General features: G+C 40.6%; 1 protein-coding gene and 1 long non-coding RNA gene across 3 annotated transcripts in view; one reads left to right on the top strand and one right to left on the bottom strand.

Annotated features, from left to right (window-relative positions):
* LOC135093622 (uncharacterized) overlaps window positions 1-17,500 on the bottom strand; it is a 132,536-nt gene that overhangs the window by 17,891 nt on the left and 97,145 nt on the right. The window contains exon 3 of the long non-coding RNA XR_010263434.1: window positions 12,065-12,159. This is a non-coding gene — a long non-coding RNA (uncharacterized LOC135093622). The remainder of the gene's footprint in view (window positions 1-12,064; window positions 12,160-17,500) is intronic.
* The window catches only part of LOC135093621 (mucin-2-like), a 101,094-nt gene that overhangs the window by 136 nt on the left and 83,458 nt on the right, over window positions 1-17,500 (top strand). For both annotated transcript variants that reach the window (XM_063993039.1, XM_063993040.1), the window contains exons 1-2: window positions 1-41; window positions 9,541-9,588. The exon at window positions 1-41 is cut by the window's left edge. In XM_063993039.1, coding sequence (XP_063849109.1) covers window positions 9,556-9,588 — 33 coding nt within the window. In that variant the 5' untranslated portion in view covers window positions 1-41; window positions 9,541-9,555. The remainder of the gene's footprint in view (window positions 42-9,540; window positions 9,589-17,500) is intronic.

Below are 17,500 nucleotides of genomic sequence, written 5' to 3'. Positions count from 1 at the left end.
CTTTATGTGCTATATACTTATCTTGGAGGGAAGGTTGTCAGGTAAGTTGCAGGTGCTGGTGTAAGGGACTCGGGTTACCAAGGGACACTCAGGCTCTGGACTACTGACGGAGGGACTCAAAGGGCATCTCGGCTCTACGGTACACTAAGCGGCTCTGGCGGTGGTGTTGAAAGTGAAGGGTACTCGGTCTCCAGGGAAGGTGTGTTTCTACTGACGAAGGAGGTAGTGAAGGTGGACGGACTAATGCAAAACTTGACGGAGGCGGTGAAGGGTGTGGTGCAGAAGTGACTGAATGAGTGATACAGAAGAGAGACAAGAGGAGGACAAGACGAGCGAAGTGTTGCTGTTCTGCTGACGAAGAAGACGAGGAATGAAAGTTGACACAGTGAGAGGAACGGTGTACGACGTGTGTGTGTGTGTGTGTGTGTGTGTGTGTGTGTGTGTGTGTGTGTGTGTGTGTGTGAAAGGACGACGACGATGACGATGCCGAGGAGAAAGGAGGAAGGAGGAAGGAGGAGAGCGCGACGGCGGCAGTGATTAAGTAACCAAAAAAAAACCCTGAGATTTTATGAAAGGAGAGAGAGAGAGAGACAGAAAGACACAGAGGCGCAACACACACACAGAGAGACCACTATCACCACTACTACCACTACCTGGGACTCGAAGCCGGGACACAGAACACCAGAGACAAGCCCCTGACCAGAGACTCAACCCCAAGCAGGTGGCGGGGGCAGAGGAGGGCGGGTGGCGACGTTCCTACTTAGCGCTCAGTAGACAGTTATCGTTACCAAACACTGCTGGCCTACTCTTGTCTGACTAGCGACTGGCCCAAAGAACTACTGTCCCCCCTCCCTCTCACCAACCTCCCCCACGAGCCTCACACGCCCTGGACACGCGCACAAGCCTCTCTCAAGACCAGGGCACGGGGAGGAACAAATGAAGGAGTGGAAGCCTTGTATTCAGAAGTATTTTGTAGTTTTATCATTAAGGTTTTCGAAGTTCACAGAGATGACTGGCTGGGTTCTCTTGGGTCTTTTGTCTCCTGGTGGCACAAAATCATTATCACTCGTATCGTGAAAACCTTAAAAATACCGATCATTTCCACTAGTCCCTTAAACGCAGTCGAGATGAAACGCCTCAGTGTTAACGAGCAGGGACTGAATAACTACGTAACTTGTAAGATGGTTGTTAAAGGAAGGAAGCTCCCCATTCTGTCAACTTAGGCCTGGCAACACTGCTGGACACTTTGGCACTTAAATGATAGACTCGTAAGGGCGATTATTCTTTGTGACTGTGAGTGGAAGGGGAAAAGCTAACTAGGTAATTTGACCCTTAAAAACACTAAAAACTAAGAGAGAGAGAGAGAGAGAGAGAGAGAGAGAGAGAGAGAGAGAGAGAGAGAGAGAGAGAGAGAGAGAGAGAGAGAGAGAGAGAGAGAGAGAGAGAGTATTATCAGGTGAGGTGTTGCTGGGAAGACAGGTGTGTGTGCTGGCTTCACCTTACCTGCCTCACCTGCCCCGCGTGGTCCAGGTGATTGTAATGTTATGATCTAGAGCACAGGTAACCATTTGGGGCAAGACGAAAGGTTACTGTGTGCGTGTGTGTGTGTGTGTGTGTGTGTGTGTGTGTATAAGAACCTCACTGATTTCCGATTCTGTTCGTCTCTTTGTATCTGTCTGTCTCTATCTATCTAGCGATCTGTCTGTCTGAAATGCTCTCTCTCTCTTTCTCTCTCTCTCTCTCTCTCTCTCTCTCTCTCTCTCTCTCTCTCTCTCTCTCTCTCTCTGAACTGAATTGTGACGTAAGTTCATTCTGTAAAACTGACTAGGGAAAGAAAACGAAATTAAATCTCTCTCTCTCTCTCTCTCTCTCTCTCTCTCTCTCTCTCTCTCTCTCTCTCTCTCTCTCTCTCTCTCTCTCTCCTTGTCCTAATGATGAAAACACTTGTTCATTCTCTGGTTTCTCGGCGTGTTTATGTCACGGTTACCTGTTAATGTTTTCAAGGTGAGGTAAAGGTGTTGACTGACGCATGTAAATGAAGAGGACACTTTTGTATAGTTCTATAGGTGTGTCTTGTTCAGTTCGTGCGTTTCTTAGTGTGTCAAGGTAACTATTTTTTTTGTTTTTTAGACTTGAGGTATAGTGAGGTAGAGTGTTTGATCATTTTCAGATGTGTCAAGGTGGCGTCTTTTCATTCCTCTGGTGGGAAGAGAAAATATTGGTGGTCGTGATGGTGGCCAGACTTGCCCCATCATCTTTTATGTTTATCGCCTCATGAATTGTTTAGAAAAGTTTTGAAAAGTTGAGACAAATAAGACAGTGCAAACAAAAGTAGATTTATTGACTATTGTATCTCACTTGCTAACTCAAAAAAAGTAATAAAAAAGATTAGAAAAAAAACTTGAATTCCAGATAGCAATGATAATAGTGGCCATGACTTTTTTTTTCTTGAAGTGTTACAAGAAATTCAAATACGAGAAAAAAAAATAATAATAAAAATAACACATCGATTAATGTTTTTACCTAAGAAAGAAAGAAAATACAAATAAATGACTCGTACTTGTAAACAAATCATGACAACACACACACACACACACACACACACACACACACACACACACACACACACACACACACACACACACACACACACACACACACACACACACACACACACACACACACAGACGCAGAGAGAGTCGGGCAGCGAGTATAAGAATAGTAAAAAAAAATATTAATTTCTCTTCCTCAGCTGGCCCAGTCAACCTCACTGAGAGAGAAAACCTGCTCCTTCTTGTCCTCTTCTCTCCTCCTCCTCCTCCACCTCCTCCTCCTCCTCTTCCTCTCCTCATCACTATTTCCCACTCTCCCTTCTTCCTATCTCGTTAACTCCTTCCTCCTACTCACTACTAATCTTTCTCCTTCATTTTTTTCTCTTCTCCCTCCTCAGTATTCTTCTCCTTCTTCTTCTTCCTCCTCCTCCTTCTCCACGTTTTATCTTCCACAATCTGGCCTTCCATCCATCTCGTTTGTTATTTTTTTTACTTTCATCCTCATTCTCCTTTATTTTTCTTTTATCTGTTATCTCTTCTCACCCTCCTTCTCTTTTATCCTCTCCTATATTATTTTCTTTATTTACCTTTCACTCTTTTATCTTCTTTTTAAGTTTCTCTTTTTCTTGTTAATCTGTATCCCTGTCTCTCTTTTTATCCCATCTCTTTTTAAACCCTTCTCTCTTTTCTCTTTTATCTTCCATTCGTATCTCTCTTTAATCCCCTGTTTTATTACCCCTCTTTATCTTGTTCCTTTATATTTTTCCCTCTTTAACACCTTTCCATCCTTTTTATCTCAATCATCATCTTTTTTTCCTTCATAATTCCTTACCAATTCTTACCTGTCCTTCTCTCTCACCTCTTCCTCTCTGACCTCTACCTGTCCTACCTGTCTTCTTCATCCACCCTTTACCGTTCTCTCCTCTCCTCTTCGTCTCCTCCTCCTCCTTCCAAACCCACAGGTGTGCTCACTAATTAATCAGGTACTCAGGTATGAAGCGAAACTCACCTGGGTGCTTAGTAATTCAGACAGACACAGAGATAGATGGACAGGTGGGCAAACAGACAGGCAGGTGAGCAATGAAGTGTCACAGGTAAATAAAGAGACAGACAGGTGACCTAAATAGATAAACACGGAGACGATAAAAAATATATACAAATGAAAAATATATTGGTATAAAATGACGAAGATTTACGGCGGGAAATATAGAATTAGATATATTAAAAGAGAGAGAGAGAGAGAGAGAAAGCCAAAAAAAAAAAGATAAAATAATAAAACACTGTTATTAGCAAACATAGAAGATAAAAATGAAGGAGAAAGAGGAAGATTAAATAAGAAAGCAATGTGAAAAAAGAGAACAGATGCAAATATACACGATAAACTTTCTCTGCAAACAAAACTTAACAACGCTGCTGGAAATACTTACGTGGTATGGGAAAAAAAAAGAAAAAAAAGACGGTCACTAATTTGATGGTTCGAATTAAAAAGTTTGAACAAAAGAGAAAAAAAGAAAGAAAGAAAAAAGCAAGACGATAGAAATATACAAGAAAATGGATATATTGAGAGATTTACTTTTTTAATTGTTTTTCTTGAAGGACGCGGCGATGAGGTTTCTCTAAAGTGATTCAAAAGCAATAAAACTTTTCCTCAAGGTAAGGTAGTGACTTTCCTGGTCAGGTTTGCGGCGGAAAAAAAAAAAGAAGAGAGGAAGTAAAGACAAGAGGAAAACAAACGTAAATAAGAAATGAAAAAGACACGACTGAGTTACTTGTCTTTAAATTTAATGATAATGAAGGCGAGAAAATATATAGTAACAAAAAATAGATGAATATAAAAGGAAAAAAAGAAAAAAACTATGAAATTTTTATTAGAAAGTAGAGAGAGAGAGAGAGAGAGAGAGAGAGAGAGAGAGAGAGAGAGAGAGAGAGAGAGAGAGAGAGAGAGAGAGAGAGAGAGAGAGAGAGCTTTTCTTACCAATAAACAAACACACAACAGGTAGGCAGAGCGACAGGTAAGGGGGCGGAGGGGGGCAGGTAGAAAAGGCATGAGGGGGGCTGAGGGGGGTGGAGGGGGCGCTAGGGGACCGTCAGCAAACATATAGACCTATTTAGTCACTCTCCAGGGGGGCGGGCGCATGGCAGGTGATAAACGCAGCTGATTGGCTATCCGGACAGGTAGTCGAGCCGTGATTGGTTGAAAGGAATTGCTAAGGGACCAGACTTAACTCCCATTGGCCCAGGTGTCCTGACGTGTTCTCTGATTGGTTTGTGTTAAAAAGAAACGTGTGTGTGTGTGTGTGTGTGTGTGTGTGTGTGTGTGTGTGTGTGTGTGTGTGTGTGTGTGTGTGTGTGTGTGTGTGCGTGCGTGAGAAATGCAAACATATAAGTAAAATAGAGGGTTAAGAGACATACATACACACATACACACATATATGCTTAGTTAGGTTAAATGACTGACACATACATACATACATACATACATACATACATACATACATACATACATACACACACACACGCATTTTTACAAGGTTGGATAAGTGCATGTGTGTGTGTCTGTGTGTTATAGAGTGTGTGTGTGTGTGTGTGTGTAGATGAGCTGTGTCCGTACGTGAGAGTCTATCAACACACGCACACACACACACACACACACACACACACGATGCCATTGAAAGTGAAAGGGCAGCACCGTTACCCACACGTCTGGCAGCGGCGTGTGGCGGGCAGCGGGTTTGTAAGTGTTGTACTGGACACTCGCAAAGGTATGCTGTCTGACACCCCCCCCCCTCCCCACTCACTCGTGCTGGCGTGTTTACCTGTCTATTCCACTCTCCCCCCCAACCTCTCTCTCTCTGTCTCTCTCTCTCTCTCTCTCTCTCTCTCTCTAAGGACGTCGAGGTCAAACTTGCACTAAAGCTAATTATATTCATGACGAGAGAGAGAGAGAGAGAGAGAGAGAGAGAGAGAGAGAGAGAGAGAGAGAGAGAGAGAGAGAGAGAGAGAGAGAGAGAGAGAGAGAGAGAGAGAGAGAGAGAGAGAGAGAGAGAGAGAGATGCTGGCTCTATCTTAATCCTTTCATTCTTTACTTAAATTTCACTTTCACTTGAATGACTTAAATGAGAGAGAGAGAGAGAGAGAGAGAGAGAGAGAGAGAGAGAGAGAGAGAGAGAGAGAGAGAGAGAGAGAGAGAGAGAGAGAGAGAGAGAGAGAGAGAGAGAGAGAGAGAGCTGGCTTTATTAATGCGGTAAAAAAAAAAGAGAAAAAGAGAGAGTTTTATGTTTTTAAAGGGTGAGAAAAGGACCAGATTATATAGAGTTTTAAAGTCAATAAAAGGAAAGGTGTTGGTGGCTTTTAAGGGAAGTGGAGCGTCAATATTTGCTTCTTTTTCAAGGCACAAAAAAAAAAAAAAAAAAAAAAAAACCTCATTCAATTGTGTTATTCAGTGAAACTTTGAAGAAATGAAATAATAATGATAATAATAATAATAATAATAATGATAATAATAATAATAATAATAATAATAATAATAATAATAATAATAATAATAATAATAATAATAATAAACGGTGTATTAGCATGGCAGCTGTTACAATTAAAATAGAAAATGGGTCTTGGGGGGAGGGATGGGAGGCTTAACACTAAAACTAAGGTTAATCTCGAGAAAGAAACTGTTAACGGCTCGCAGTAAGGTGGGGAACAATCACCTGCTTTTTAACCCTTCCACTGTGATATGCGACAATTAACACCACTAGAAGCAACGTATAAAATCTACATTAACATCTACAGCAAAGAAAACGCATGAAAAAGGATATATTTTGTGGTTTCCATCAGGAATAATGTTTAGCAAAGTGTTTAGCATGAGAAGCAACGTGCCGGAGTGGTCAGTGGGTAAGGAAAGATGTGCCATTAGGAGTGAAAGGGTTAAATAGCAAAACTGTAAAGGTTGGAGAAACTTAAAGGTTGTATCATGCAAGGGAAAAGTGCCAAAGTTGTCTTCAAAGTGTACTGTGGGAATCTTACAATCCCGAAAGACCAAACCACCTATTTCTGAATGCCTAAGCCTAAATCTCGTACCATTAAGGTGTAAAGGAGCCAGATCTGCTTAAAATCTGTCCTATTTTTAAAGACATACAAAAAAAAGTATTAGATTTTGTTAACAATTTTAAAAGCTCCTGTTTTTAAAAGTTAAAACTTAAATTTTGTATTACTCGTATTTAGGGATGCATAATTTTAACCTAACCTAAACTACTTGGGTCTGTTACTTTTTAAGGCACAACACGTGGGATGTTTTCAAACCACAAAGAGATGAAGTGCTCTGGTTTTCAAAGGAACAATTTCGAGTCTTTTTAAACAGTAAAGTGATTTTTAAGTGTAAGGTAACCACTTGTATGACTAAAGGGAATTTTTAGTGGAGTGAATGCTTTAACAGGTAATGAGATCTTTGTAGGGTAAATGAATCACTTGCAAGCATAAAGGCGTAATTTTTCAGTATAAAAGGTAATTTTCAGTATGAAGTGGCAATTTTTCAGTATAAAAGGGATAATTTTTCAGTATATAGGTGTAATTTTTCAGCATAAAGCGGCAAATTTCAACATAAAGGAATAATTTTTCAGTATAAAGAGGCAATTTTTCAGTATAAAAGGGTAACTTTTCAGTATGAAGAGGCAATTTTTCAGCATAAACGGGGAACTTTTCACTATAAAGCGATCATTTTCAAGTGTGGAGTGACAACCAAACAAAAATAACAACTAAGCAAAAATGGAGTACTTTGAAGGCACTGACTTGACACCTGCGTTACTTCTCAAGGCATAAAAACGTCAACAAAAAAGCAAAAAAACCGTACATTACTTTCCAGACGCAGGGAAGCAAGACAGGCGCGCCAGTACTCGTGTGTCAGACCGTCAGCTTTGTTTACTTTTTAATGCGCTACTTTCTGTGGGTAAGAAAGCGACCTTGGCGGGAGACAGGGGGGTGGGGGGTACTTTATGTGGAGTACTTTAGACGAGTGGCTGGGAGGCGGCGCGGGTGTGGCCAGTCATCTGTTGGGCGTCAGGTGGGTCGTCCTCGGTCACTTACTGAACCGTGTGAGTCCCAGTGAGTCATTTGTATAGGACTTTCAAAACTGCACAGCGTCATTTGTCAAGTGTCATGGTGGATGTGATTGGTCCTTTGAATCTGGCTCCTTTGTTGTGATTGGCTGGGGTGACTGTTGCTCTCACCTGATTGGTCATTTGAAGTGCGTCCTTTATTGTGATCGAAAAAAAAATATATATATATAGATAAAGAACTTTTTTTTTTTTTTTTTGTACTAAGTGTAAATGCAAATAATTCATGTATTTTAAGTTGTAGGCAAAAAATATCAAGGATTTCACATGTTGGATAAAAACAACAAATGATTCAGTGATGTTGAAGTATTTCCTGAAGTGGAGGAGGGAAAATTTTACGTAATTCTTGAGTCTTTCAGTGTTTGTATTGCGTAACGGTGAGACAAGAAAGATTATTATTATTATTTTTTTCAACTACACCCTTAGGCGTCCCATCAAAAGGTAAAGTGATGTTAGTAATTCGTTAGTTTTTAAATGTAATTATGTAATTACTAAACACGAGGGATTAATGTTTCTCTTCAGTACATTAATTTTCCGGCCAAAATGTAAATAGATTCACTGCCTTATTAAGTATTTGCTTTGTGGTGGTTACACTCGAAAGCTGTCAAGTGTTTTGTGTCAAGTGTTTGCCTGAGGAACAACGACTGACCAAAGAAACACATGAGAGAGAGAAAAGAAAGAATAACAAAACAAAACATTTAAGACAGGTAAGCGACACACTGTCAAACCAAATGATAAACAAATGCGTGTGATAAAAAAAAAAAAAGGTAACGAAGAATTTAAATGCACATGATGAAATAAATAAGAAAGTATCACATCAAAATTAAACAAGTGAGATACGAAATAATAATAATGAAAAAAAAAAGAAAACAAGAACGTATTGGAAAAGTCAAATTAATAAAACTGACAAGACACACAAGAGAACATAGAATTACAAACGAGAAACTAAAATAAAACACGTCATTGGAGAGACAATCAAAGAAATAATCACGTGGCGAATGCACAATTTATTTTATCACCAGAAGAATGTAAACTCATGAATGCATCACAGGAACACTGATCTAAGCATTACAAAGAAGCGTAAGCCTGACCCAGATTCCAACCCCGCCCCCCTCTCTCTCTCTCTCTCTCTCTGCAGTAACCCAATGGCATTAATCGTAGCACAGATAAAACACACAAAACACACACACACACACAAAAAAAAAAAAAAACATTACTAAGATTACAAAGTTTCAATTCAAAAGCAAGATTAACAAACACTGAACTTCTCTTTTAGCTTACAAGGAAAGTATTATTACCTGTTTTTTCTCTTAATATTTTGTTCAATTACACAGTTTAAAATATGAGTCAGCCAGTTTGCCAGTCTGTCAGTCAGTCAGCCGGTTATTCATGCAAACAAGAAGTCATTTAATTCATTCAGCTTGTTAGTTAGTCAGTCAGTTTGCCAGCCAGTCAGTCAGTCAGTCAGTCAGTCAGTCAGTCAGTCAGTCAGTCAGTCAGTCAGCCAGCCAGCCAGTCAGTCAGTCAGTCAGTCAGTCAGTCAGTCAGTCAGTCAGTCAGTCAGTCAGTCAGTCAGTCAGTCAGTTGGAAAATTAAATATATAACGAAAAAGTGAGAAAACAAGAATATTACAAAAAAGAACGCAAGGAAACACATAATTGAAAAAAAAAATAAATAAAATGAATATCTGACCTAACTACAAATAGACTCAACAAAACGAAAAAAAAAAAAAGACAAAAATAAACATGACTATAGATGACACAATGTACGGGACACTGGGGTGAGGATCGGAAGTATAAGGGATTGAATCTTACTGTAAAGGGATTCAGTCTTACTTGTACACGTAATATAGAGTCTGATCGTGTTGTGTCTGGTCTTTGCAGGTTTCTCAGCCCAAGATGAGGGTGGTACTCTTCCTCCTCGTCGTAAAGGTAAGATTTGGCGAGTCATCTTGTTTCTCTCTCTCTCTCTCTCTCTCTCTCTCTCTCTCTCTCTCTCTCTCTCTCTCTCTCTCAGTACTTGTTCATTTATTCATTTACTAATATGTCCTATTTTATATGATGAACCTGCATCTTTACTACTACTACTACTACTACTACTACTACTACTACTACTACTATTACTACTACTATCACCGTACATTTTCCTATATTTCCTGAATCAGAACCAAAAATAGAACCGCAAGAGAGAGAGAGAGAGAGAGAGAGAGAGAGAGAGAGAGAGAGAGAGAGAGAGAGAGAGAGAGAGAGAGAGAGAGAGAGAGAAAGGAACGTGTGTCTGAGGTTAATAAGCAAGAGTCTGGCGAACCTGCTTCTCTTCCTCCTCCTCCTCCTCCTCCTCCTCCTCCTCCTCCTCCTCCTCCTCCTCCACATGCTAAAGGTCCCTCGTCCAGGCGCGGGCAGGCCAGACTGATGGGAAGGGAGGCTGGAACAGGGATGGGAAAGGAAGAAACTCACAAGAAGGTTCACCTGTCTGTTTTTTCCTTTGAGAGTTTGCAAAATATGGAAAAGCAAAGGGATAGGAAGAGGAAAGTGACTAAGGGAGGGAAGGAGGGAGTGAGGGAGGGAAGGTAAGGAGAACAGGAAGGGTAAGAGATAAGATGTGAGATTAAAGGAAGGAAGGAAGGAAGGAAGGGGAAGAAAAGGATAGAAGTGTGGAAGGAAGGAAAAGTGATGAAAGGTACAGCCTAAAAAAATGAGGAAAAATATGACAGGCAGGAAAAAGGAATGAAGGAAAAAAAAACGAGGAAAAGAAAGGAGGAAGAGTAATTATGAGAGATGAACAAAAATGCAGGAAGGAAGGAATAAAAGAAAGAATGAGTGGAGAAAGAAAGAAAGACAGACAGACAGGCAGACAGACAGACAGAGAGACGATACACTGCAGCAAAAACAAGAGGAAAGGAAAGGAAAGGGGGAAAAAAAACACGCGGTTGAAACTTTTTTCCTTACAAGACACGAGAAAGAAAATAAAAAAAAAGTCTGGCTTTCTTCTTCATCATCATCATTATTATTATTATTGATTATTATTGATTTTTTGTTTATAGAATTTCATGGATTTGGAAAGAATAATATGTATTCTGTCTGTCTGTCTGTCTGTCTGTCTGTCTATCTACTTGTTTCACCTATTAATCCTTTGTTTACCTGTCTGTCTGTCTGTCTGTCTGTCTACTTGTTTCACCTATTAATCCTTTGTTTACCTGTCTGTCTGTCTGTCTGTCTGTCTGTCTGTCTATCTACTTGTTTCACCTATTAATCCTTTGTTTACCTGTCTGTCTGTCTGTCTGTCTGTCTATTTACCTGTCTCTTTATGCATCTCCATCTGTCTGTCTGTCTGTCTCGCCTACCTCTATCATACTACTACTACTACTACTACTACTACTACTACTACTACTACTACTACCACCATCGCTACCTTTCTCCTTTACTCTCACGAATGGGTGCACGACTATACATTTTAACGACCTGGCCACGACTCCCCCCCCCGCCTGCACGTCCCCTTACTCCGCCCCCCTGCCCCCCAAGCCCACCCACCCCCACACCCGCGGACACGTAGAGGTCAAATTCCAGCTCAAATCTCTCTCTCTCTCTCTCTCTCTCTCTCTCTCTCTCTCTCTCTCTCTGGTAAGCTTGTCTGGCAGGTAATTGAGAACGAGAGAGAGAGAGAGAGAGAGAGAGAGAGAGAGAGAGAGAGAGAGAGAGAGAGAGAGAGAGAGAGAGAGAGAGAGAGAGAGAGAGAGAGAGAGAGAGAGCAGTGTAAAAGCAGAACCTTAAGGCATAGTTAAAAAAGGAGGGAGGGAGGGATGGAGGGAGGGAGAGAGGGAGGGAAGGATAGGAGGTGCAGGATGAAGGATAGAAGGAAGAGCGTCTAGGAGTCAGGCTGTGGCTAACTGAGGTGAAAGTCTTGACCGCTGCTGTGGCGTCGGGGGCGGGGGAGAGAGAGAGAGAGAGAGAGAGAGAGAGAGAGAGAGAGAGAGAGAGAGAGAGAGAGAGAGAGAGAGAGAGAGAGAGAGAGAGAGAGAGAGAGAGAGAGAGAGAGAGAGAGAGAGAGAGACGCGGACCCCCCCCCACAAGCCATCCACTGCACCTGTACTCCACTCCCCCCTTCCCACACACACACACACACACCTGCATTCGTTACCTCCACAACTAATGAGAGTCTTCAGGGTATATTTGGACAGGTAAAGACAGGTAATAAAAGCACGTACGTATATGATAAATTTACGTTCTCTCTCTCTCTCTCTCTCTCTCTCTCTCTCTCTCTCTCTCTCTCTCTCTCTCTCTCTCTCTCTCTCTCTTTCTGTCCACCTCCCCTAAGGTACGCCACTATTTAAAGGTCAGGTTTAAAAGCCCAACTGATGGACATGATAAGGTTTAAGGTGCAATATATAAATGGACCTCGTGAACGTACCTTTAACTCCACCCGTGCATGCGTCAGGGATCTTTTTTTATTCGACTGTCTCTTCCATGGATTTCCTGACCCGCGTGTGCCTTGCGCCTCGTGACCTTAAGTGTGAGAAAAAGGTCAGAATTAGTACGAGGAATTGTGTTTTGTTGTGTTGGGTTTTCTTCATCACTCAGTCAGGAAATGTTACGAGAATGAGGTGAGAATGTAAATAAATGTGATGGAGAGAGAGAGAGAGAGAGAGAGAGAGAGAGAGAGAGAGAGAGAGAGAGAGAGAGAGAGAGAGAGAGAGAGAGAGAGAGAGAGAGAGAGAGAGAGAGAGAAAGCTAAAAATAGGGATCGTAAATCAGAGAACAGAAAGGAGATATAAAATACCACCACCACCACCACCACCACCACCACCACCACCACCACCAATAATAATAATAATAATAATAATAATAATAATAATAATAATAATAATAATAATAATAATAATAATAATGGTAACAACACCAGTAAGTCACTAATCCCACAGCTATCTAAACAAGCATCAATTTTTTTTCTTTCTCTTCTATTCTTACTCACTCCGCCATCTCGATTATCCCTCCCTCCCTCCCTCCCCCCAAAAAAAAGATATATATAATGTTTATTCCGTTACTCGTATCAGTGTGTGTCCAAATGTTTGTATCAACTACTGTGCAACTCATCACACACACACACACACACACACACACACACACACACACACACACACAGAACCAGCTCACCTACACCTTGATGAGACAGACAGACAGACACTTCCGCTCAGCTCACCTGTGATGTGGCCAGGTGAAAGTGAGGAGGAGGAGGAGGAGGAGGAGGAGGAGGAGGAGGAGGAGGAGGAGGAGGAGGAGGAGGAGATGATGGAGAGGGGTTTTAGTTAACTTGAAGGAGGAGGAGGAGGAGGAGGAGGAGGAGGAGGAGGAGGAGGAGGAGGAGAAGGAGGAAGGATATTGAGAAAGAGAAGGGTGAAAAAGGCAATCATATAAAAAAGGATCAAATTTCTATGTTACACTGCTGCTAATTTCGCCTCTACGATTGTTTGTTTTGATCGCTATTAATTTTCTTCAGTATTTCGATTTTAAGGCATTTGTTGTTCTTACACTTTTTTTGTTTTGATAAGTGGAAGCCTTGTGTCCGCTCTTTTCATTTCCTTTTCTCATCTTATTCACTCATTTCACTTTACTTATTCATTTGTAAGTAAAAAAAAAGTTCTAAAGTAAACGAAAGTCCAAAAAGTAAGATTTTTTTTTTTTAAGAGAGAAGAATATTGTCTCTAATTAAATAACTTCACAGGTTCGTTAAGTAAAGATTCAACACTTCATTCGTACACAAACTTGCAGAGAATTTGTAAACAAGCTTATAAGAAGATTCGTAAACTAAATTGTAGAGAAATTCCTGAACAAGCTTGTAGAGAGATTCATAAACCAGCTTGTTAGTAAAAATTATTAAACAAACTTACAAAGAAATTCGTGGTTTGTTAAAAAAAAAAAGGTTGTAAAGAAATCGGTTAACAAACTTATCAATAAATTCGTGAACAAGCTTTTTTTAAGGGATTTCGTAAACAAGCTTGTAAATTCATTAAAAAGAAAAAAAGACTGAATTCGTGAACAAGTTTATGAAGAAATGTGAAACCAAAGATATTCGTAAACAAAGAAAATCGTAAACAAACCTGTAAGAAAATTAATGAATAGATAAATAAATAAATAAATACATAAATAAATAGATCTTTTCGTCTCTCGTAACACTGAGTCCTCACGTTACGCTGCAGAGTTTTCAGTTCATTCACGTTCATTTACCTTCATCAATTTTCCCTTCCTTTCACGAGCATCATCACGACTCTTCACTACTGCTCATCCTCACTATCATCTATCTCAGCTATTATCCACTTCCTCTTCATCGAGTCGTGTTTTTCTTTTTTTATCTCTTTTCATTTATTTTCATTTTAGCTTATTTTTTCTTTCTATTAATTTTCATCTTTCTTGCTTCCATTCTTAAATTTTTCATAGTTTTCATCAGATTTTCCAGTCCATTCCTCATTTCCTGCTCACTTTTATTCCACTGTCTCATTCTTCTCACTCGTTTTCACTCATTTTTCTTACTTCTCGCTTACGTCCTCCATCTTTTAATACTTTCCGTCAAATTTTCACTCCATTTCTCGTTTACTCCTCACACTTTTCTATCCTCTCATTCACTTTCTCATTCGTTGCTTTGTTTTATCATTATCTTTCATTCTTACGTCCGTCTTTCTCGTGTCTGTCCCTCCTTCCTTTCTTTCTCATTTGTATTTAATTCTCATCCAATTCTTCCTCTTAATTTCTGGAAGTTATGATCATTCCCTCCACGGCTGACCTCCCCCTTGCCTTCTCCTCCTCCTCATCCCCTTCTCCTTCCCCTCCTCCCCTTCCCTTCTTCCTAAGCACTTTCTCTCCCGTCACCACCTTGCTAACCTCCCCCTCATCCTCTCTCTCTCTCTCTCTCTCTCTCTCTCTCTCTCTCTCTCTCTCTCTCTCTCTCTCTCTCTCTCTCTCTCTCTCTCGTGTTACCTGCTTTTGTCGCTTCCTTTTCTATTTCTCTTTCATCATCAGTGTCTCTTTATTCTCTCTATTTCTTTCATTTTCCTTCTTCTCTTTCTTCCACATAGGGCTATTCTCTCTTTATCAGTCTATCTCCTTCCCTCCTTCCCTCCTTCTCTCCTTCCTCCTCTCAACACCTCCACTCTACCCTATACTTTCATCTCCCCCTTCCTCCTCCTCCTCCTCTTCCTTCTTTTCTGCTATCAACTTCTTCTCCTTATCCTCTTGTCTATCTTTCCTCTGACGCGTTCTCTCTCTCTCTCTCTCTCTCTCTCTCTCTCTCTCTCTGGTTTTCTTTCCTGATTTTATTTATTTCCTTTCATTCTTTTCTTTATTTCCTTATTCTATCTTCCCTTACAATTATTTTCTCTTTTGTAATCTCTCCCTTCTTCTACCCCCCATTCCTTCCTCCCCTATCCCTCCCTTCTGTAATTCATTCTCCATTCTCTCCTTCCCTTTAGTTCATTCTTCCTCCCTGTCATCATCATTTGCATACTCACACTAACTTTTTATTTTTTCTTTCTTTCCTCCTGAGGGCTAAACCATAAAACAGGTATTTTTTTTATCTTTATCTCTCTCTCTCTCTCTCTCTCTTCCTCTCGGTCCAATATCTTAATTAAGTTTACCTGTAATTGAGTTTACCTGTAAAATGAAGGTTACCTGTGTAATGGAGTTTACCTGTAGTATTGAGGTTACCTGTATAATGGTTCACCTGTATAGCCTTGAGAAACTGGAAGGGTTTATTGGAGTTGAGGTTAAGTATTGGAAAGGTAATGTTTTGAGGCTAAAGAAAGTTGGTCTGGCTGAAAGGAAAGCGAGTGATGAGATAGAGTGTGAAGAGTAAGTGAGATGATTGTGTGTTCATCTCCCTTCGCATTACGCAACTTGGCTTCATCTTACTTTGTCTAACCTAACCTCACCTCTCCTCACTTAACCAAACCTAATCCAACTTTACCTTTCCTCTCCTCACCTAACCTCATATCATCTAACCTAACCTAACCTAATCCAACTTTACCTTTCCTCTCCTCACCTTACCTCATATCATCTAACCTAACCTAACCTCACCTTTCCTCTCCTAACCTTACCTCATCTAACCTACCTTAACCTAACCTACGCTAACCTAACCTAACCTAACCTACGCTAACCTAACCTAACCTAATATAACCTACGCTAACCTAATCTAACCTAACCTAACCACAACTAAACTCCATCTTACCTTCGCTAGCTTAACCTTCCCTCACCCCACCTCACCTCGCATCAGCTCACCTGGCCTCACCTGCGCCTAATTAATCCCTAAACAACCGTCTCAATAGCGTAGGCCAGCCAGGGGTTAAATTTCCCAATAACTTTCTCCTGCACCAGCGTCAGTAGCACGTTTTCTATACGGCTGAGAGGCTGAGGCGTGGACCATCTCTGGCGTAACAATAACCAACTCTCTCTGTCTCTCTCTTCTCTGCTATCTTCCTCCTTATCGCCCGTATGCCGCCGTCCGCCCAAGTAGCGCCGCATAAGGAGGTGGGGAGGGCCGCCGCACACACACACCTAGTCGCATGCGTTGATAAGCCCGGTTCGATCCTCTTAAAAGTGATTCAATCTCGATGTGGGATCTAGTTCGCCTCTTTTCGCTAACGTGTTTCGGCGCTGATCCTCCGTCCCTCCCCCTTCCCTCCTTCCCCCTTCCCTCTTCCCTCCCTTCCCGCAAGTTTAAAGTTTTGGCATTTTTTTTTTCTTTTAAAGTGTTTTCTCTTTTTCTTGTTTATTGTTTTGTGTTTGTTTGTTGTTTCGTTTATTTATTCTTCGTTTATTCATATTTGTTGACTTGTACTTGTTTTTTTCTTTCTCTTTTACGTTTACTGTCATTTGTTTGTTTATATATTTACTTGTTTTCTTCTATTTATTTATTGGGTTAGGTCAGAAGAAGGAGATTAATAAGTGAAGGAAAAGGGAAGAGAAGATAAAAAGGATAGAATGATGTAAGTGGAAATATGATAAGAGAAAGAATGAAAGGGAAATACGAGTAACAATGAAACTATATATGTACACTCTCTCTCTCTCTCTCTCTCTCTCTCTCTCTCTCTCTCTCTCTCTCTCTCTCTCTCTCTCTCTCATCAAGTCAAAACCAGAAAAAAAAAATGCACACGCTTGTCGACATTCATCTGTTTTGTGCAGTGGCAAGGAGACAAGATGGCCGGTGTTTATGGTGTCGTAATAATGGAGACTGGCTCACCTAATAACAGTCCGGGTGCCATTACGGATCAAAACGACCCTCAGTAAATTAAACCGGATTCAAATTGATGGTTATACAAAATCTTTTATTGCGTCTGTTATGTAATCGCTTTTTTTTCATGTATTTTTTTTTTCGTCTTGGTGATTACAAAAGATTCCATTTTTTTTTTCAATTACCTGTTTCTTTTGTGTTATTCTTGCTCCATTTTCTCTCCGTTTTCTGTTGTGTCCTCCGTTTTCCTTCTCTCCCTTTATTTACTGTGTCCTTTCTTGTTCCCTCTACATTTTTTTTTGTTTTGCTTTCTTTTCTACTTCTTTTTTCTTCTTTTCTTTTCTTTTTCTTCTCTCTTCTTTTTCATCTTTTCTTTCCTATTTCCGAATCTTGTTTTGTTTTATTTCTCCTACTACTAATCTCTCTCTCTCTCTCTCTCTCTCTCTCTCTCTCTCTCTCTCTCTCTCTCTCTCTCTCTCTCTCTCTCCGTGTCACCTGTGAGAAAGTAAGCCACTATTTATTGCAGGTGTTGGACAGGTTTGTTTCAGGTGAGAAGGGAGGGGCAGGGAGGGGAAGGAAGAGGGTGCAGGGGCAGGTGAGGGGGGACTGGGTATGTAGGGGGAGGGA

This window comes from Scylla paramamosain, chromosome 43, assembly GCF_035594125.1.
Source record: "Scylla paramamosain isolate STU-SP2022 chromosome 43, ASM3559412v1, whole genome shotgun sequence".
Classification (NCBI taxonomy): domain Eukaryota; kingdom Metazoa; phylum Arthropoda; class Malacostraca; order Decapoda; family Portunidae; genus Scylla; species Scylla paramamosain.
Note: the sequence above shows the minus strand (reverse complement) of the source record. Positions and strands in the feature narration are given on the sequence as shown.